The following is an 18,050-nucleotide window of genomic DNA, read 5'->3' on the forward strand; positions in this document are numbered from 1 at the left end:
AGCCACACTCAGTCAATGTCAACAAAGTAAAAACAAAAATCATATTTAGATCATTCAAGTTGATTCACTTCATTACATGTAAGGAGAAAAAAATCTGACAATATAAGTAAATAATAATCTATGTCAGTTTGTTAAATATTAAAAAGCATTCCAACCCATTTTCAGAAAAGCCTGACTAAATAAGGGTCGAGTTAAACAAAAAGATTAGATCATTTGAATCAATCTTCACATACAAAACACAGTTTAAATTCATAATCAGAGAAGCAACCACATACAATATGTTTAAAAAGCACATGAAAAACCCCCTTTTAAAGAATTTTAACATTCCTTCCTTTTGTCTGATTTATGCAATCATGTGTCTTCGAGATTCATTTTAATATTTCATAATGTATGTATTTTTATCAATAGGTATAATAATTGATAGTTTCATAATTGTATTTTTATTGTGTATCCTGTTTTTTGTTTTTTAAGTGAACAGTTTTAAGATCTGTCTGGGGACAACAGATGAAAAATAGCTGCTGGGCTAATTCCGGCTCATTGCAGTGATGCTTTTAACGTGCACTGTCCCCGAGAAATAAAACAATACTTTAGGTTTTCAGGAAACTTTTTTTTTTTAAAACATATCTTGTTTGCTTGCTTGTTGTTTTGCCGTTTTCTGTTTACATCAGTAGTTATGTGAAAAAATGGCTTTTTAAAATGCAAATTTTAAAAATAATATTGAGCCAATTCATATCAAAGCAGGAATTCAGTTGTGAACTTTTGAATCCAAGTTTAAGGAATTAAAACAATTTGCAGCAACTCTCTATTCTAGTGTCAGGAAAAATAACGGACTGCCGTAAATTAATTACAGTCTCATCCTTAAGAGTGTGAATGAGGTGACTGGGGAGAGAAAAGACTCATGTTTAACAAGAAGACACTTCCATCATACCTGCATCAGTTGGGGGGATCAGAGAGAAAATGCAAGAGACACTGAAACTTCAGCTTTAACAAATAGATGGTCGGCTTATTTGTATTGATGGAGACTAAAGAGAGAGGATCGAGGAAATCGGTGCATTATCTGATCTCCAGGAGTCCAGGTCGGGGTTTTTCCTATAAAAATAAATAAAGTAACAGCTCAGTGTCACCCATGCCAGTTTCAAGTGTGAACTTTGTCTAAAGTTGCAGGAAATGGTTCCACACGAGACAGGCTTGATGGCCAAGCACTGCCTCCTATAGACAAGTTCCCTGTTTGGAAATGATGAAACTCTGACTTTTTGAATTTGATACCTTTAAAGAGCTTCTCTGAGAGTTGGTAAATGTATGGTTTCACCAGACACCAAATCAAAATAAACGTCAAAAACAAAGAGAAAAATGAAATCTTGAAATCCAAATTTTGCATGTACAGTAAAATGTTTGCTGCAACATTTTGGATCAACTAGAGGTACAGGGCTGTTATTTGAAAGAGAAATGTTACAACTGCTTAATTTATAAAGAAAAGATAAAAGACGATGGCTTTCAAGACACCAAAATAATTCAGTAAGATTTAAAGAAACTACAATATAAACTTTTTAAAATCTGATTGTGACTGAAGCACAAATGAATTGTTGTAACCAGCGATACGTATGGAGCTAAACTGTATTTTTAAAACACTTTTCAAACCTTGGTAACAGAAAGTGCTTTACAGAATAAAATAATCTTTTTAAACTAAAAAAAAGTAAATATTTTTTTATTTGTACGGTCTAATTTTCACAAATAGTTGATGTATGGTCAAAAGGCGATTTAATGCACCAAAGCAGTTTACTTAATCCCAACTTTATTTCAAATTTAAGCACATAATACAGAGAAAAAAAATGTCAGATGGGTTAAATGAAAATGTGTTTGAACACATTAATGAGCTTAGTGCTAGTCTCAGAACAGTATAATTGAGAAAAGTACATAAAAATAAACGTGCAAGTGTTACATTTGACAATATATGATCACCTGAAACTGCTTCCTGTTCATTTCTGTGAATTTTTAAATGTATTTTACAGTTTAAAACACTGTAATGTGCATCAAGGATAAAATAAATAGAGAACTGCACTAAAAGAAAAAACACTAGTTGTGCTTTGGGTGAATCTTTTATCATAAATCTAAATAATTTATCAGAATGTTTGTTCAAAAAAATCAAAACACAGAAAAGTTACCCTTACTGCAAGAAAATGGATTACATGTTATTTCTGCAGAAAACAAATATTAAATTGTATGAGAGATGGGCTTTATCAAGGATAAAAATCCACAAATTAGCTGTTTGAAAACCATCATAGGTTGCAGACTATTAAAATGTGAAGAGACCTTTGCTGCCAGCTAGAACACATGTAAGCTTCATTTGATCATGAAAAGTTATGCAACAGTAGCCCCTAGAGGTGCCTTCACAGAGGTGATGCAACACCTGATTATATGGATAACAGCGGCCCCTACTTCTTGTCATCCGCCATGATTCACTGAAGTCACAGTGTGTCACAGTCCGGCTGTCAACACTGCCAGAGAGGAGGTCGCTGCAACAAACAACAACAAAAACAACATGAAAAACAGGAAACAGAGCAAAACCTTCAAGGAGGAGAGCATGAACACGTTTTTGCTGTTTTCTCCAGATGGATTTAAAAAGCTGTGACACGGTTTACCTGCTTAGCCATACTTTTAAGGTGACTGAGCACAATTTGTCTCTGTGGATTTATGAAACCATGGGAAAAAGAAGGTTTTTGCACCTTTCCTTGGAACATTTTCAATACCAGGACAGATAAAAAAGTAAATCCATCTTAAAGGGAATTTATTTAACTTATTTTTCCACCTTAACAACAAAGATGGTTTAAAAAAATAGTCAAAATGTTGAAAACTTCCCTGCAAGTACTGAACTCTGACATGTTCTTGTGGATGATAGAGGACATATTTAAAAAAAAAAGCTCTGAGTATTTCTTTATTCAAATTGCTGTGAATCAGGAGCAGACGGGAAAATGCAGTTTGACAAAACTGTACCGGTGTTTGTTATCTAGAATGTATGCAGGGCGGGCCACAAGCCCCCTGCTCTGCAAAAGTAAAACCTACAGCACTGGCACTCTGCAGAAACTATGTCCTAGAAAGTTTTTTTTTAAATCTAGGCTAAAAACAGCATCATCATAATGAAAGACCGCTGGGAACGCTTTGAAAATTGATGATCGCAGGGGCTCTTCAAGTGTTAAAGGCTTCTGCTGTCATTTCAACTGATAAGATCCGGATAAAACGGTTAAAAAAGGGTTTTAGGATAAAAAATAAATAAAACAGCACCACATCTTATTGATATATAACAAATATGGTGGAGTTAAGCCTGTCCTTTCACAGGCCTAAGAGACTTAAAGTCAAATCGGATGGAACATTGTGTTGTTCCTTAAAGACTAGAAAGAAAATACCCATCATATTCTCACATCAGCATCAAGCCAGGTTTCTATTTCTGTTTCTATTTTTATTTAAAGTTTTATTCACGAGTCATTGGACTTGATTGCTGTTCAAACACAAAATAAAAAAGTTAAATGAACACGATAAACAGAAAATGATAAAGTGATTGAAAAAGGTTGAAGAAAAACAAATTAATTCCCACCCATCTTACTATATTTTATGTGCACTTCTATCACGTATCATCAGTTACATAAACACAAAAGAATTAAATAAAAAAATACAAAAAAGACGCTTCGGGTACCAAAAAAATTCTCAAGCCCCAGTTGTCCACAAATTGTCCTGTCGGCTTCTCATTTTATAATTTGTACGTTTCCTAAATTTTTTAGTTGGTATTTTATTTTTTAATTATGTAACTTTTTAATTTATTTTAGTTACTTTTCTCCAGGTTACTCCACAGACAGAAAAGCACACACTTTTTTTGTTGCCTTCACACAAGGTTGTTTCTTTCTAAAGATTCTCCTTTTCTTTCCTGAAACAGTTTTTGTATGTATTGTATTTTATTATATCTGTAAACTTTAGTCATTTAGATTTAGAGAATAAAATGCTGCTGTGTTTATAAATTAAACTTATTACCTCTGTTTTTTTAAGCACTTTATGTAAAATAAAGTAAATAAAGTTCGATTTAATTTGATTTCTTTCAAAGAGAGGTTTCCATAAATGAAAGCCTGAAAAACTACAATTACAATAATTAAAAAAAAGGAAATCCAACTAATTTCTCCAAAACTGTTCAATCAAAAACAAGGTTGTTATTTTTGATAAATATTAGGATAAAACTTAATTTTCCCACACTAATTTTATTTGACAAATAATGTAGGGAGGAAACAACTTTAAGAAGTTTGTCTCGCTTATTTTAAACATAATTGTACATGTGTTCAAAGCAAATTACAGGGGAAATGGTCAAGTCTGAAATATTTGAATTATCTGTGAATGATGCAAATAAAATTCACCCAAATCTTTTTTTTAAAATCATTACCGACAGTTCTTACTTTGTTCCTCAACCAGTGAAGAAGACTCCTCCTTGTTCCCCTCCAGATCCTCTGCAGGAGCATCAGCAGGTGGCCTCAGCTCCTCTTCTCCTGTAGATGGAGCTGAATGGCAGGTCTGGCAGCACTCTGCCTCCTGCACTGGAGCTTCTGCCGGGAGCTCGGGTTCTAAAACAGCTTCCAGGTCCGGTCCGGCGGAAGCAGCTGCCAGCTGGGCCGTGTCAGCTGCAGCTTCGGTTGATGTAATCTCCTCTGGCATTGTCTGCTCCCCAAAAGTAGGATCCTCTGTGAGTTCCTCAACAGGCAAGGCTTCCTCAGAGGAAGCAGCATCTTCAGGAGAAGCTTCTGAAGAGAGGATTTTTTCTTCATCATCAGGTGACAGAACCTGGTCTTCTGCAACTGGCTCCTCCGTTGCGTGGTGCTCCTCTTCCTTGTCCTCCGTCCCTGCAGAAGTAGCAAGCTTCTCCCCTGCCATTGCTTCTTCATCCTCTGCTGATGCCAGCTCTTCTTTTGCAGGCGTCAGGTCCTCCTCATTTGCAGAACGAGGTTTCTCTTCAAATGCTTCCAGAGGAGGTGCTGCCTCCAGACCAATTCTGTCAACCTCTGCTTGGTGCACAGCTTTCACCGGGCTCTCCTCACCAATGGATGCCGCTGCGATCTCAGCGATGGAGCTGGTCAAGAGCTTCACAGCTGAGAGAAGATCTAGCAGATGAAGGGACATGAAGCGGTAAGCAAAAATGCATGTATCTGATGAGAAAACTACTGCTGATGCTAATTTTAGTCCACTACTTGTACCCAACCATTTTCTCAAAGTAGAATTTACTTTTATGGTACATCAGTCATCGTTACTCTGCCTTAAAAACCTGAAATACAAGCATTTTTGTGTTTTAGTGGTATGCCGGAAATAAGAATGTCTTCACAAATAACCTTTTCCTGAGCGAATCCATCTTAAAACAAGGTATTCTATCCTTAATATAGTAAATTTATTTCATATTCTACTGGAATATTTGCTAATTTCAGCTAGTTTAATCTTCCTCTACTTGATTCTCTTATCTTACTTCACAATCTATCATAAATCATTTTAAGTCGTCTTTTTTCTGTCCAAATTTATAGATGGAAGCTCCATTGTGAGTAAACGCTCTGCAAGGACACCTTGTTCATTCAGTTTCAGAAGCTGTGTAGAACAGTTACAGACCACATGCTCCTCTACTGATTCTAATGGGTCAGGGGTCTTGCTCAAGAGAACCTCAGAGGTGTCATTTCTATACCGAATAAATGGATTACAGTAGAGATTTCACAAAAATACTTGTCAATATTTGGCATTTTGCCAAAAGCTTGACAAAAAAAATTCCTCAAAGTTGTCACAAAAATCTAAAATTGCAACAAAAAAATAAACACTCTAAAAGTTTCAGTAAGACACAATTTATGCGTCTAGATTATTGAAAGTACCGTCCATACTGACAGTTTTTCTACTTTTAACTTTTTTTTTTAACCAAGTGTTTTTGCAAAGACATCAGCATTTTAAAAAAGGGTCAAAAATGTTGTATGTACGGTGGTGCAGTGGTCAGTGCTCTTGCCTCACTGCCCCTAGTTCGAGTCATGGCTGGGGGGGGAGACACCTTTCTGTGTGGTGTTTGCATGTTCTCCCCGTGCATGCGTTTTCTCCGGGGACCCCGGCTTCCTCCCACCGTCTAAAAACATGCTTCATAGGTTAATTGGTTACTCTAACTTGTCCCTGGGTGTGAATGGGTGTGTGATTTGTGGCCCTGCGACAGACTGGCGACCTGTCCAGGATGTCCCCTGCAGTCGACCACAAGTGGCCGGCTTTAAGCTCCAGTAGGTATTAAACAGGTGCCGGCCGAGGCACCAGGGTTTAGAAGATAAAAGAATGAAAAAGGTTTTGCTTTAAACTCACCTTAAAAGGTTTTCTCACTAGATGATCTGCAGCTTTAACCAGCACTCTACAGGAGACTAGTGTACCCGCACAGTTCATGCTCCTTCTTTAAATGTAACCTTTATAATAAAAGACTCCGTTTCTTTAAACATTAATTCAAGTTTTAAGTACGAGTTGAGGTAAACAAGTTACGTTTTGGGCAGTTTTCAGTTCACATGATTCCATCATTCTAAAATAAATAAATAAATAAATAAAAATGGGAAAATGACACAGAAGCTGAAAGGATTGGTCTTCAGCAGTCTTAAAACCTCTACAAGATCCATGGCTGCAGCCAGTTTCCTCTTAAACAGAATGAACAGAGCAAGAGTGATGAGTGAACGAGTCGCCTTTTTTTTAAATCCACATCTGATTGTTCAAACATAATCTGGTTAACTAAAATCAGTAGTTTGCAAACTCAATGTACGTGTTGTGAAATCCTGAATGCTTGGAACACTTTAGGGAGGTGAGAAGTGCTGGGACAGGTTTGACAGGAGCATGAACATGTGAAAGCAGTAGTTCTGCAGAAGGGAGGTGATGTTTCCTACTGTACAGTCACAGCAGCAGGACCACAATTTGAAACCAAAAAAATGCAAAAGAAACGTTTAAAAAAACTGTAACAGAATAAAAAGAAATCACAAGAAGTTCAACTTTATTTTTAAGCTTCAACCTTTGCGTCATTCTTTACATGAGTTGTATTATCTTGAACTTTTAAATGTGAGTTTCTGTTTTGTTTTGTTTGCTTAAAATATAAATTTTATGGTAACAACAGCAGAAAACGCATATGGAACAGTAGAGATCAGGGAAAATGGCTCAAATTTTTTCTTAGAACTATTTAAAAGTAACATTAGGAATGTGTTGGTTTGCATTGTTGTAAGACAGAAACATGTGAACATCCAAAAACAATAGAGGATTCTATGGAAGTCTCACTCAATTGTGCAAAAAATAAGATCAGAATTTACAGATAATTGACTTTAAAATCTTTAGTTTAGGAAACCAGACGAAGAAATGCCTGATCGTACTAATGTTCTTTTTGCTAATAAATTCAGTTTTCCTTCTCTATGACAAAAATAAAAACCAATCTGCTCTGGATTTTGTGTTTTGGATGTGAACATTTTTCTGAATCTAACTCAAGGCCATATCGTGGTTTTGGTGTGAATGCATAGAAAAAAAAGACTTGAAAACTGGACTCAGGAACTCCAGATTTTTTTTTCATTAAAGCCACTAGGAATTGAAAAAACTTGTTATTCTCTTTACAAAAAAAAACAGAGGAGTTCATGAGTCCTTTTTTTGCTGCTTGTAACAGAAGGACACATCTTAGTCCTAGCCCTTGTATCCGGGTAAACTACAGGGAACAATCACTGCTTCATGCCGACTCCTCTGCAGCTGCAGGAGGAGCAGAGATGACTTCATCTACTGCCGCCGTACCAGTGCTCTCCGCTGCAGGAGCTTCAGACATCTCAGCAGCAGCAGAGTCGAGAGCCACCTCTTCCTCCACGGGGGCAGCAGCCTCCTCCATTACAGCCTCAGGTGCCACAACCTCCTCAGACGGGGCTTCTGTGACAGAGTCAGCAGAGATTTCTGCTACAGGCTCTGAAATTGCAGGGACAGACTCGACAACAGACTCAGCGGCTGATGCAGCTTCCGTGTCTTCTTCTGCAGAAGCAGGTTCTGCTGCAGGAGTGGACTCCTCCGAAGGGGACTCTGCTGCAGGAGCGGACTCCTCCGAAGGGGACTCTGCTGCAGGAGCGGACTCCTCCAAGGCGGGTTCTGCTGCAGGAGCGGACTCCTCGGAAGGGGACTCTGCTGCAGGAGCGGACTCCTCCGAAGGGGACTCTGCTGCAGGAGCGGACTCCTCCAAGGCGGGTTCTGCTGCAGGAGCGGACTCCTCCGAAGGGGACTCTGCTGCAGGAGCGGACTCCTCCAAGGCGGGTTCTGCTGCAGGAGCGGACTCCTCTGGCACTGCCTCAGATGAAAGCGCTGCAGATTAACACATTAAGAAATTTATGAAAGAAAATCTTTTTACATTTTTAGTAAAATGTTGTTATTTTGACAAAATCTTTTCGCTGCAAATCAAATCCTAGAAGAGTTGGTCATGCATAGGCATGGAACTTCCTAGCCCTAAACAGTCACCAGAACCATGTTTTTCATCTCTGATCATCTCTTTGCTCAGTTTGTCAGGAGCTCACTGCTGTTTTATCATCAATCTTGAAAGTTTTTTTGCTAGATTTGCTTAAACAGGTTTTAATAAGAAATATGAATTTCACAAAATCTGCCATTTTAAGTTTAATAAATGAGGTTTAGAGCTCACCTCTATATGTATTCCTTTACTTCTGCAGTTAACACTAAACAACTGGCAGCTTAACAGTGAATATTAGCTCAGAAATGTAGCTTTTTTTTTGTAGTTTATCATCAGCTGATGTGGTTGGTCCAATTAAAAAGTTGCCCCTTGTTTTGAAAAAGAACCCAAAAAAATGTTTTTCACAAATGGAAATCACAGAAAATTGGTTTTAAGAGGTGCTTCGAATCCTGATTTTGGTCTATTCAGACAGCCGCCTGAGCATCTTCTGTCTAGTTTAGGGGTCTGCAATACTTAAAGAGTGATTTAGGTCAATTTCTCACTGACCACAACCCAGTAAGAGAGTCTTTAGAAGAGTAAGACAGTAATTTTATGTTATTGTGATACATATAAATGAGCTGTTGTTTTATGGCATAAATAAAGCAAAGAGAAAACAGCATTTTCCTTTTTAATATAAAATAGTTTATAACTTTTAACAGCAGTTCACATGGCTACCTTTCAAAATAAAAGACAACCTGTACCATATGAAACTCTCAATGCAGAAAATGTGGCAGCAGGTGGTGTAATGTCAGCAGAAAAACACTTTTATTTCATTGTTTGTGGTGCATCTCAGCCATAAATTCATAAATCAAAGTAACTAAAATAAAATCAAAGCCAATTAAGTGGCCCTAATTGGATTTTTTGGACCACAAAATCCTTGACTGTTTTTAAATAAAATAGAAAATCCGCTTTATAAGTATGAATTCTGGTCGTGCTTATTGACCTCCAGTTGAATTTCTGTGGTAGATTGCGCTGTAAATGTTTTAGTGAACTAGAAAACCGATTCTTGGAGAACTATGTGTACTGTAGTCACTGCTGGCAGAGTATCTTTTTCTACCTGAGGGCCATATTGCGGGGGTAAAAGAGCCACACCTGGAGACTCGGGTTGCTGACCCCTGGTCTAGTCTAACTGTGACTTGACTTGCATCTCTTGGTTTGACCTTCAGCTGGTCATCTGCTGCCATGTGATTCATCACCGACTATATATTTGCGTCACATTTGAACAAGTACAAGTAATTGTTGAGAATATATTAGTTAAGACTTCCGTCAGCAGGTTTTGTGGGGTCAGCAGCTTAGCTCCTAGAGCTTTAAACAGGTAAAGCAGCTGCTTGTCCTTTTGTAAACTGTCAACAAAATGACGGCTAATCATCAGAGGGACAAATATAACTGAAAATACGGCCTCTTTTATAACACAATGGACAAAGATGTTTTAACGAGTGGAAGTTACTTTTTAGAGTCATCCATGATTGTAGAGAAAATTTCGTTTTTAAAACACCTGCCGATATTGAGACTCATTTAAGAGCATGTTTTTTTTTTTGCAGAAATATAATCCTCAATTACCACAAATTCTGCCATGCTTCCATCAAAAATATTTAAAGAACTAAAAACAGAGTCATCATAATTATAAGACCACTAAGAACACTTTGAAAATACATCAAAAGATGATCAGAGTGTGTCTTTAAAGAAAAAAAAAAGAGTCTTATTTTACATTGTGCGTCTCACAGTTGAAGTGTATCTATGATGAACAATACAGACCTCTCATCCTCTGAGGTGGGACAACTTGGCAAACCGAGGACTTTCTGTGAAATTTGTTCACCTAAAATGTCGTTCTTGTTTTTTGTTTTAAAGCTCTAATATTTCTAAACATTGGGACTCAAAGAAATGTAACAAAACTCACAAAGCACCATGTTCTTTTAAATTTCAGCGAAATGACAGTAGAGCTCTGTGACACATGCAAAGGGATGTGGAAACCCTGCTAACACTTAATGGTATTTTGCCAACTACCAGCACATATTGAATACCATTTAGAATTTGTCAAGACTGGCAGCCCGTGAGGTTACAGTCAGTACAATCAAAAGATATGAAATGTAGACACCAAACGGTAACGTAAAATTGCTGCTTTCTCAATTTCAAAAACTAAAAGAACTTATTAATCTAAAATTCTGCACTCAAATGATCTGAATTGAATGTTTTCGTACTGTTAAATAAAAAAATAAAAAAGGGCAAAATCTCAATAAAGTTCCACTCCGATCCTCCTTTTATTTAACTTATGTCGTTTTCTAGAACATAGTTTCTGCAGAGCGGCAATAGTTCATTAGAACTTCGCCTCTGGGTTGTGGTCAGGACAGTTGGCGTGGAGCAACACCGCCCCCTCTTCCCCTTTCCCCGTTGCTGAGAGCTTGGAGCAGGGAGCTTGTTGCCCGTCTAAGTCACAAATGTTTTGAAATGGCTTTTTTCCCTCTGAGCCTGATTCATGTAAACTTGAATAAAGACACACTCTGAAATGAAACAGGCTTAATTTTCTTTAGAATTGTCCTCAGTCATAAGAAAAAACACCACAAGAACACGTTGAAAACACAGGATTTTCATCGGGGTGGGTCTTTAACCCTGACAGTACAGAAAGACAGCAAATATGTTGGACTCCACCCTCTAATCAGTCAATCCTCAGGCGATTCTGGCAGCAAACCGGTGGCATAATCCTTCACCTCTAGTGTCCTGGACATGGAGCACGCCCCCTGAACTTTTTCTCATTTGGAATTTCTATGAGCCACTTTAAAAGTAAAATGTTTAACCTTCAACCAGTAACTTCCTCCATTTTCAGTTCACCTGAAACACCTGACAAAACCAACCCAAACGTTTTCTACAAAGCAGCTTCAAAGTAATCCGCTGGTCCCCCATCTTCAAAATAGTTTGAGCCGAAGCAGGAATTTGTTCTGGGCGCAGAGCCACGACCCGTCTTTGCTGAATAGACGAGAACCAGCAGACAAATCCACACAGACAGCCAGGATGAAGCTATTGAGACTGATCGCTGTACCATGCGTGATATGTGGGTGCTGCAGGCACAATGTGCTCCGAGAGACACGCAGATCTTCTGCTTTTAGCCTCACCGCACTCCGACGCGCTGCTTTCCCTCACTCTGACAAAGTGAGCGGTTAAGCGTCATGAACTGGTTTCTATGCTGGACTGACTGAACTGGTGTTTTTCCACTATTAGTTTGTTTTGAATGCAGCACAAATGTGGAAGCTGAACTACAAAAGGACCGGCTTTTCTTTGGAAAAAGACCCGATGGACAGACCAATAAAACTCACTCAAGACTCTTTTTCTCCTTTGAACATTTTAGTTTGATGAAAGTCAGAAAACTAGGGGGTGAAATAAAAAAATTCAAGGTAAAACAAAATGTAAACAGTTTACATTGGCTTCAATACAATATACATTTTTAATTTTTTGTCTTCTAGGCAGGATAATGGGAAAATGAAGAAATAAGCATCCAAAGAAATTACTGAAATTGTGCTTTTTGAAGGATTTATTTTAATGCATCAGCATTTTTTCTTTTCTAAACATTAAGTACAAAAAGGTTGAAATTCTTGAAGCTTAAAAAAATAAACATATTTTAATGCTAATAATATAAGATTTTTTTATCCCAAATTAAGTAATGCTTTTATTAAAACTGGAAAATTTTAAAGAAATTGGTGTTGTTTAACTTCAAGGTACATTTATAATAACTATAACTCCTGTTTTAACTTTGGCAGTGATTCAGAATGTGTTCAATATTTTTGATTTACTGCTGAAAATCGTATATTAGGATGAATACAGTTTAGAATTTTTCATTCATTCTCCTACCATGGTCTGGGTGAATACTCAATTCTGATTGGCTGCTGGGTGTCGATAAAAAACTGATGATGCACGCTCAAAAATAGAAGTTCCGATCACGTAGCTTAAATCTTCTAAATCACTGTGCTGGTTTCTTTCAAACAAACTTTTGCTAATTCATCTGGACAAAAACAAGCGGTTAGAAGTGAACTTTCTCTCTGAACTGATGCTTTATTTTTTGTGACGATCAGCATATACATCGCTTTCCGCTGCAGTCGGGGTTGGAGCCGGCTGAGCCGGCTGATAAGCACCACGTAGCAAATAGCCAGCTTTTTGTGAAAAAGGCAATCTAAACAGAAATAATCAGAAGAAGGTACTCAAAACTGGTTGAATATTTATTTCTTTTGTAAATGACCATGGTGTTAGCTGGATAATGGCCTTTGAAGTGTGCATTATCAGAAATTAACACACTTCGCAGAAGTGAACGTCCGACACGAATTTCTGATGATACACCGTCGGCCATTAACCCTTAAGTAAAAATGCATTTTTGTCTGAGATAATGAGTGTGTGTTTGTGACAAACTGACCCGTCTTGGAGCTCATGTTGGCGAGTCTTTCCTCGTAGCGCTCACTGTCATCATTGACGGTTTTGTAGGCCTGAATGAAACAATGTAGATATTTATACCAGTTAGGGCGAAAAAGGGTTACTTCTTAAAATAAAACCAAAAAAAATTTTTTAAACACATCCACTGCAGAGGGACAAGAGGGAAGAAGGAGGTGCTGCAATGGTTTTTGGACATTTTGCACCCTAGTTTTGAGCTAGACTGGCTGTGTCCGAATTCTACTACTACTACTACTTCTATCACCACTCCCTGACCTCCAAAGAGATTTTAACGCAATCCGGATGAACGCTCACTACTTTATCATTTAAAAGGGTCTATATCATGCAAAACCAACTTTTTGCTTGTTTCTGTTCAAAGTTTTGACTCAGTTTCAGTCACAACCTGAATGGCTTCTTTAGACTATGAAAATGGTGCCTTGGGTGTTTTTAACATGTTCTTGTGGCATTTTTCCAGCAATGTAGGACTAATATAAAAAAAAATTGAGCTTAAAATAGCATCTATGAGTATTTCTATATTCAAAATTATGTCAATATAATCAGGAAAAAGCTCATATTTGTGAGGTAGAAAATCCGCAGGGCAGGCGCCACAAGCTCCTTGCTCTGCTTTATTCCGATGCATCCATCTGTGGACGACTACATCCATGGACATCTTTGTTTTTTCTGTCTGAGCTGGAATCTGGCTAGAAACTGTACGGCTGGAATCTGGCTCCAATATCGCTCTGCCTTTTTCTTGTTAGTTTGGGGGTTGTGAGGGGCTGTAAGCTAGTGGGAGGGCGTGCAAAAAGAGAGGAGCCGATGGTCCCGCCCACAACTCAGAGGTGAATTTCCTAATAAACAACTGTCGCTCTGCAGAAACTATGTCCTTAAAAACAACACAGATTTTTCGATTTTGGCTAAAAATGGCATAAACATAATTAAAAAAATAAATAAAATGGGAACACTCTTGTGATAGAATAATAGAACAGTTTTAATATGTGAATGAAGCTCACATAGACGACTGCAGCAGTGAGGCCCCCGCCACACAGAACAAAGTACGCCACATTGGTGGAGCCTCCGGGGACGCCGAAGGCCATGCGCCGCACGGGGGGTGCTGGAAAACAAAGAATCACGCTGGAATCAGAGATATTTATCCCCAGTGGAATTTGCATTTATTGAACTAAAACGAAGCTAAAAACCCACAGAAAAGGTTTTGTTTACACCGACAGACAGTCATCACAGGGAGGAGCACCTTTGGACGACAACAGCATGTCCCCTTCCCTTAATCCAGTTACACAACACAGATCTTGTCATTTGTAGCAGAGGGAGATGGAAAGATTTAGCTGCAGCCAAGATAAACACTCAACTGTCCCTTCTATCAAATCCCCGTCACACAAGCAGTGACACACTTCCTGTCCGTCTCAGTTTGTGTGGAAGCTGGATCAACGATTTAGCAGATTTGAATGCAAATGGGTTCATGAAACATTAACAGCATCTTGCTTATGAAAATATCCATTAAGAAGCGAGCCGATTAGGCAGTTCAAGACCTAAACCTCTCTTCCCCATCCTAAACTCTAAAGAGTTTGAGTCTCCTCATGCCGGATCCAAATTTAGCCAAGTTGGTTTGTGAGTAAATCAAAACAAAGCTTTTGTGATCAACAAAAACTCAAGTTAATGATAAAAAACACTATTTTTGACTTTAAAAAAAACCCATTTGGTTCATGCAAAAATTAAACATGAAGGACTTAATGAAGACAAATTTGAATCCGAATATGATTTCACTTTCTAAAATAACAGAAATGGCAGAAGTCTGGCTATCAAAACCCATCAAATTTAGATGTTTACTATTAATTTGGATTCTTTTTGGGGGGGGCGGTTGTGGTGCAGAGGTAGAGCTCTGATCAGAAGATCCCAGGTATGGTTCCCCAAAGACTATGTGTGACACTGAACCCCACATTGCTGCTGATGGTTACAGGTTGGCGGCAGTGTTCAGCAACGGTTTGAATGTGTGTTGAAAACTGGATGTAGTTTGTCAACATGAATCAGCTCTGCTGTCCATGTTAAGATGCAGTGGTGCAAGTTTACGGGTAGCAAAAGAAGCATCTTTTTTTTTTTTTTACTGGTTATCAGTTAAGGGAAAACAAATATTGTAGTTGGATGCATTGTTAACATCGGGATACCTCATGTTTCTATGGCTTAAGCAGCACCGTGGAAGAATAGGCAGGAGCACAACAAAATCAAAGCGATTTAGGGAGAGTCCTGTCCTTCCTCCAGCTCTAATACCCATGACAAAGCAGCCACAAAGCCAAGCACTGCACAGGTTATTTATACAGGTAATCAGTTAATCCCTGTGGCCAAGTTCGGGCTTTTAACATGAGCAGGCGCCATGCAACAAGTGTGGGAAACCCTGCACCTTCATCCGCTCATCAACATGCAGGTGCTGGCAGAGACAGCAGCGTGTAGCCCTGCAGGAAATGACCTGCACAGAGGCTATAGGCTGCAATAATGGTCACTGCAACAGATTTCTGGGACATCTCTGAAGGTTCATTTCAAAGCTGCAGCAGATTTCTGAGCAGGAAATGAAAGCAGCAGCAGCAGCTTGGCCTGAGGCGAATTCCATGTGTGCAGGTCCCATAGAGGATGATCCAGGGAGATCAAGAACGCATGAGCAAAAAGTTTCAGAAAAACAAACCCAGACCCCGAAACCTCAAAGCTCTTTCACGCAGAAGGTCAACTTCGACTTCAAAAATGAAAGAAAATCTTCATTTTGAAACATCAGACTGATTTAATTACTATAAGTTGGTGAATTATGGACGGACATCTTTGCCAGGTCGTGACAAATTCAACATTTATTTTGTAGACATGAGAAACGCATGATATTTAAAACATAACATATACAAGCAATCCGGCTCCAGAGCAGACCTACCGTTCATGGATGCCGGGTTGAAAACCCTTCCTGCCAGCGGCGCGAGCCTCTGCCACGCGCGTCTGCAGAACATGTTGGTTCGGAGATCGGCTGCAGGTGAACGAGCGCGCGACTCTGACCGGTGTTCACAGAGAGATGACGGACGGACGGACGCGCAGAAACTCTCTGGTCCTGATGGGAAAAGACACGCCCCCTTCACCAAAATAAATAATTAAAAGAACAACAACAGAGATCAGCTGTCAGCACGCCCCCTACTGGCGATAATATGTTTGAGTGAAGGCTTTTAACCCTTTAACCACTACAGTATAAAACGAACAGTCCACCAGGACCTTTAGTCTTCATTCATCACATAATCTCTCAAAAATACGTTTAAAATATTGAGTCCCTTTTTTCAGAACAACTTTGACTTCTAAAATAACTAAAGAAATTGTAGTTTTTCAATGTTCTTTACTTAAATGATGTAAAACCACCCAAACAAAATGGATTTTTACTTTTAGAAAGTTGTCTCTCATAAAAACTTTGAAATGACAATAAACAAATAAATAACTACAATAAACTAGCAAAAGACAGTTAGTTGGTTTAGTTTCTAGATGAGTTATTTTTTTGTGCATTTTTTGTGAATTAACTCAGTAGCGGTGGGATTATATAAACTTGCTGCTTTTCCAGCAACAAATCAAGCTCTACTTGACTTTTAGTTAATGATTACTATATTTATCTAAGCAAATGTGACTTAACTGAGTCTTTGTTTTTGTTTGTTTGTTTTTATTAATGCATTTCATCATTTCTGTAATGAGTTCAATAAATCTGTGTGGATTTTCTATTGTATTGACTACAATTAATGGGTGAAATAAATCCAATCAAGTGCAATTATAAAAGGGATGTTTTTTTGATTATATGGTGGATCTTGGAGCAAATAGTTCCTTCCATCCACTTTCTAAACATGCTTGGTCCAGTTCAGGGTTGATGGATCCAGGAGTAAACCCTGGACACAAAAAATGGATCCTCAGAAGTAACCGCTGATCTTATTCTATACTGAAACACACCTACAGATTTTTCCATAAATTCTGATTTCTCATTCAGTGCTTTTTATTTGCCCCCTGGTGTTGTTCACCATTCGGCACATCCCTTCAGGTGCTTTGGCAGAGATTTTTACGCTAAATGCCCTTCCTGACATATTTTATCCAGGCTGGGGACCGGCACAGGGAAACCCAGACTTGGGGCCCCCCACTGGCTACATAGTTGGGCAGTAACACGAAGGGTCTTGCTCAAGGACCCACGATGGATGAAGCTCATCCAATTTGAATCGAACTCTGATGCAAAATTTTAAAATGACATTTGAAAAAACAATTTTTGTCCACTGATTAAAAATCTTGACAACATTTTCATGTGACCTTAAAAGAACTAGATGATGTGAAGATCTCACATGACATCAGTATGTAACCTCCTGGCAGTAATGTCACCATGACAACAGCATAAACCATTTCCTGCAATGCAGGCTGCAGGAGAAAAAAACACAACCAGTGGTTGTGACAATCACTTCATTTGCAATGGGAGATTTTTTTATTTTTACTTTAAATGGTGCGTCTTATACTAACATGCAAAATGTGACTTTTTTCTTTCTTTCATCTTTGCCAAATTCAGAAATGTTTATTATTTTATTGTTTGCTTTTTTAGTGACACAACATGTAAATGTTTCTGCAAAATTACTCAAATTAAGAATGACATTTATAATCCAATACTTTATATTAAGAGAATACTTAGAAATAGACTTTTCTACTGAGAAAAAAAATACACATTTTCTTGAATGTGAAAGTTTCTCAAAGGCATGCCTTTTACCTAATTATCAGTGCTGCTGAATTCCCTCCTCCTAATTCAGTTCCTGGTGAGACATCTGCTGTTGGGCTGGTGAATGTTGCGCCAGTGTGACATTAACCTGTGGTCTCATGCTCTCCCTCACTCGGCAGGATACCCGGCAGTCTGGTCGGTTTGTCATGTGACGACCTGTGAATCATCGAATACAGTCACAATCACAAAAACACATGTGATGCGTTTTTCCGACGCCCACGCCGAGCTCACGCTCCAGAGCTGTGCTTCACTGCTGAGAAGTTTGTCTTTTAGGGGGGTGTAGGAAAACCGCACAAAAATGAATTGGGATTCATCTGAAACAGGAAGTTTATTTTCATTATTTATTTATTTTTTTATACACTTTTTTTGTTTGGTGTATCTAACATGTTTTGT

General features: G+C 38.4%; 1 protein-coding gene across 2 annotated transcripts; it reads right to left on the reverse strand.

Annotated features, from left to right (window-relative positions):
• Positions 1 to 1,775: 1,775 nt before the first annotated feature.
• On the reverse strand, positions 1,776 to 17,802 carry mgarpb (mitochondria localized glutamic acid rich protein b). 2 transcript variants are annotated; one of them, XM_020710381.3, is made up of 7 exons: positions 17,649 to 17,802; positions 15,813 to 16,005; positions 13,900 to 14,000; positions 12,876 to 12,945; positions 7,789 to 8,340; positions 4,434 to 5,132; positions 1,776 to 2,513 (listed from the first exon to the last, which is right to left on the reverse strand). In XM_020710381.3, the coding sequence occupies exons 2-7, from the start codon at positions 15,883 to 15,885 to the stop codon at positions 2,476 to 2,478; spliced, it is 1,533 nt and encodes a 510-aa protein (XP_020566040.1). In that variant the 5' UTR covers positions 15,886 to 16,005; positions 17,649 to 17,802; the 3' UTR covers positions 1,776 to 2,475. The 2 variants fall into 2 exon arrangements, with proteins under 2 accessions (XP_020566040.1, XP_004065695.2); XM_004065647.5 differs by having other exon boundaries at positions 15,813 to 15,983; positions 17,649 to 17,788.
• Positions 17,803 to 18,050: the final 248 nt, after the last annotated feature.

The sequence above is a fragment of the Oryzias latipes genome, chromosome 1, assembly GCF_053564925.1.
Source record: "Oryzias latipes strain Hd-rR chromosome 1, Olatipes_Hd-rR_3.1".
Classification (NCBI taxonomy): Eukaryota; Metazoa; Chordata; class Actinopteri; order Beloniformes; family Adrianichthyidae; genus Oryzias; species Oryzias latipes.

Excerpts from the sequence above, each read along its gene's own strand:
- mgarpb (XM_020710381.3), bottom strand. The coding sequence starts at position 15,885 with ATGTTCTGCAGACGCGCGTGGCAGAGGCTCGCGCCGCTGGCAGGAAGG. Across the intron at positions 12,946-13,899 it reads TCACTGCTGCAGTCGTCTAT|GCCTACAAAACCGTCAATGA; the intron begins GTGAGCTTCATT and ends TGTTTCATTCAG. Across the intron at positions 5,133-7,788 it reads TCCTGCAGCGGAGAGCACTG|ATCTTCTCTCAGCTGTGAAG; the intron begins GTACGGCGGCAG and ends TTCATCTGCTAG.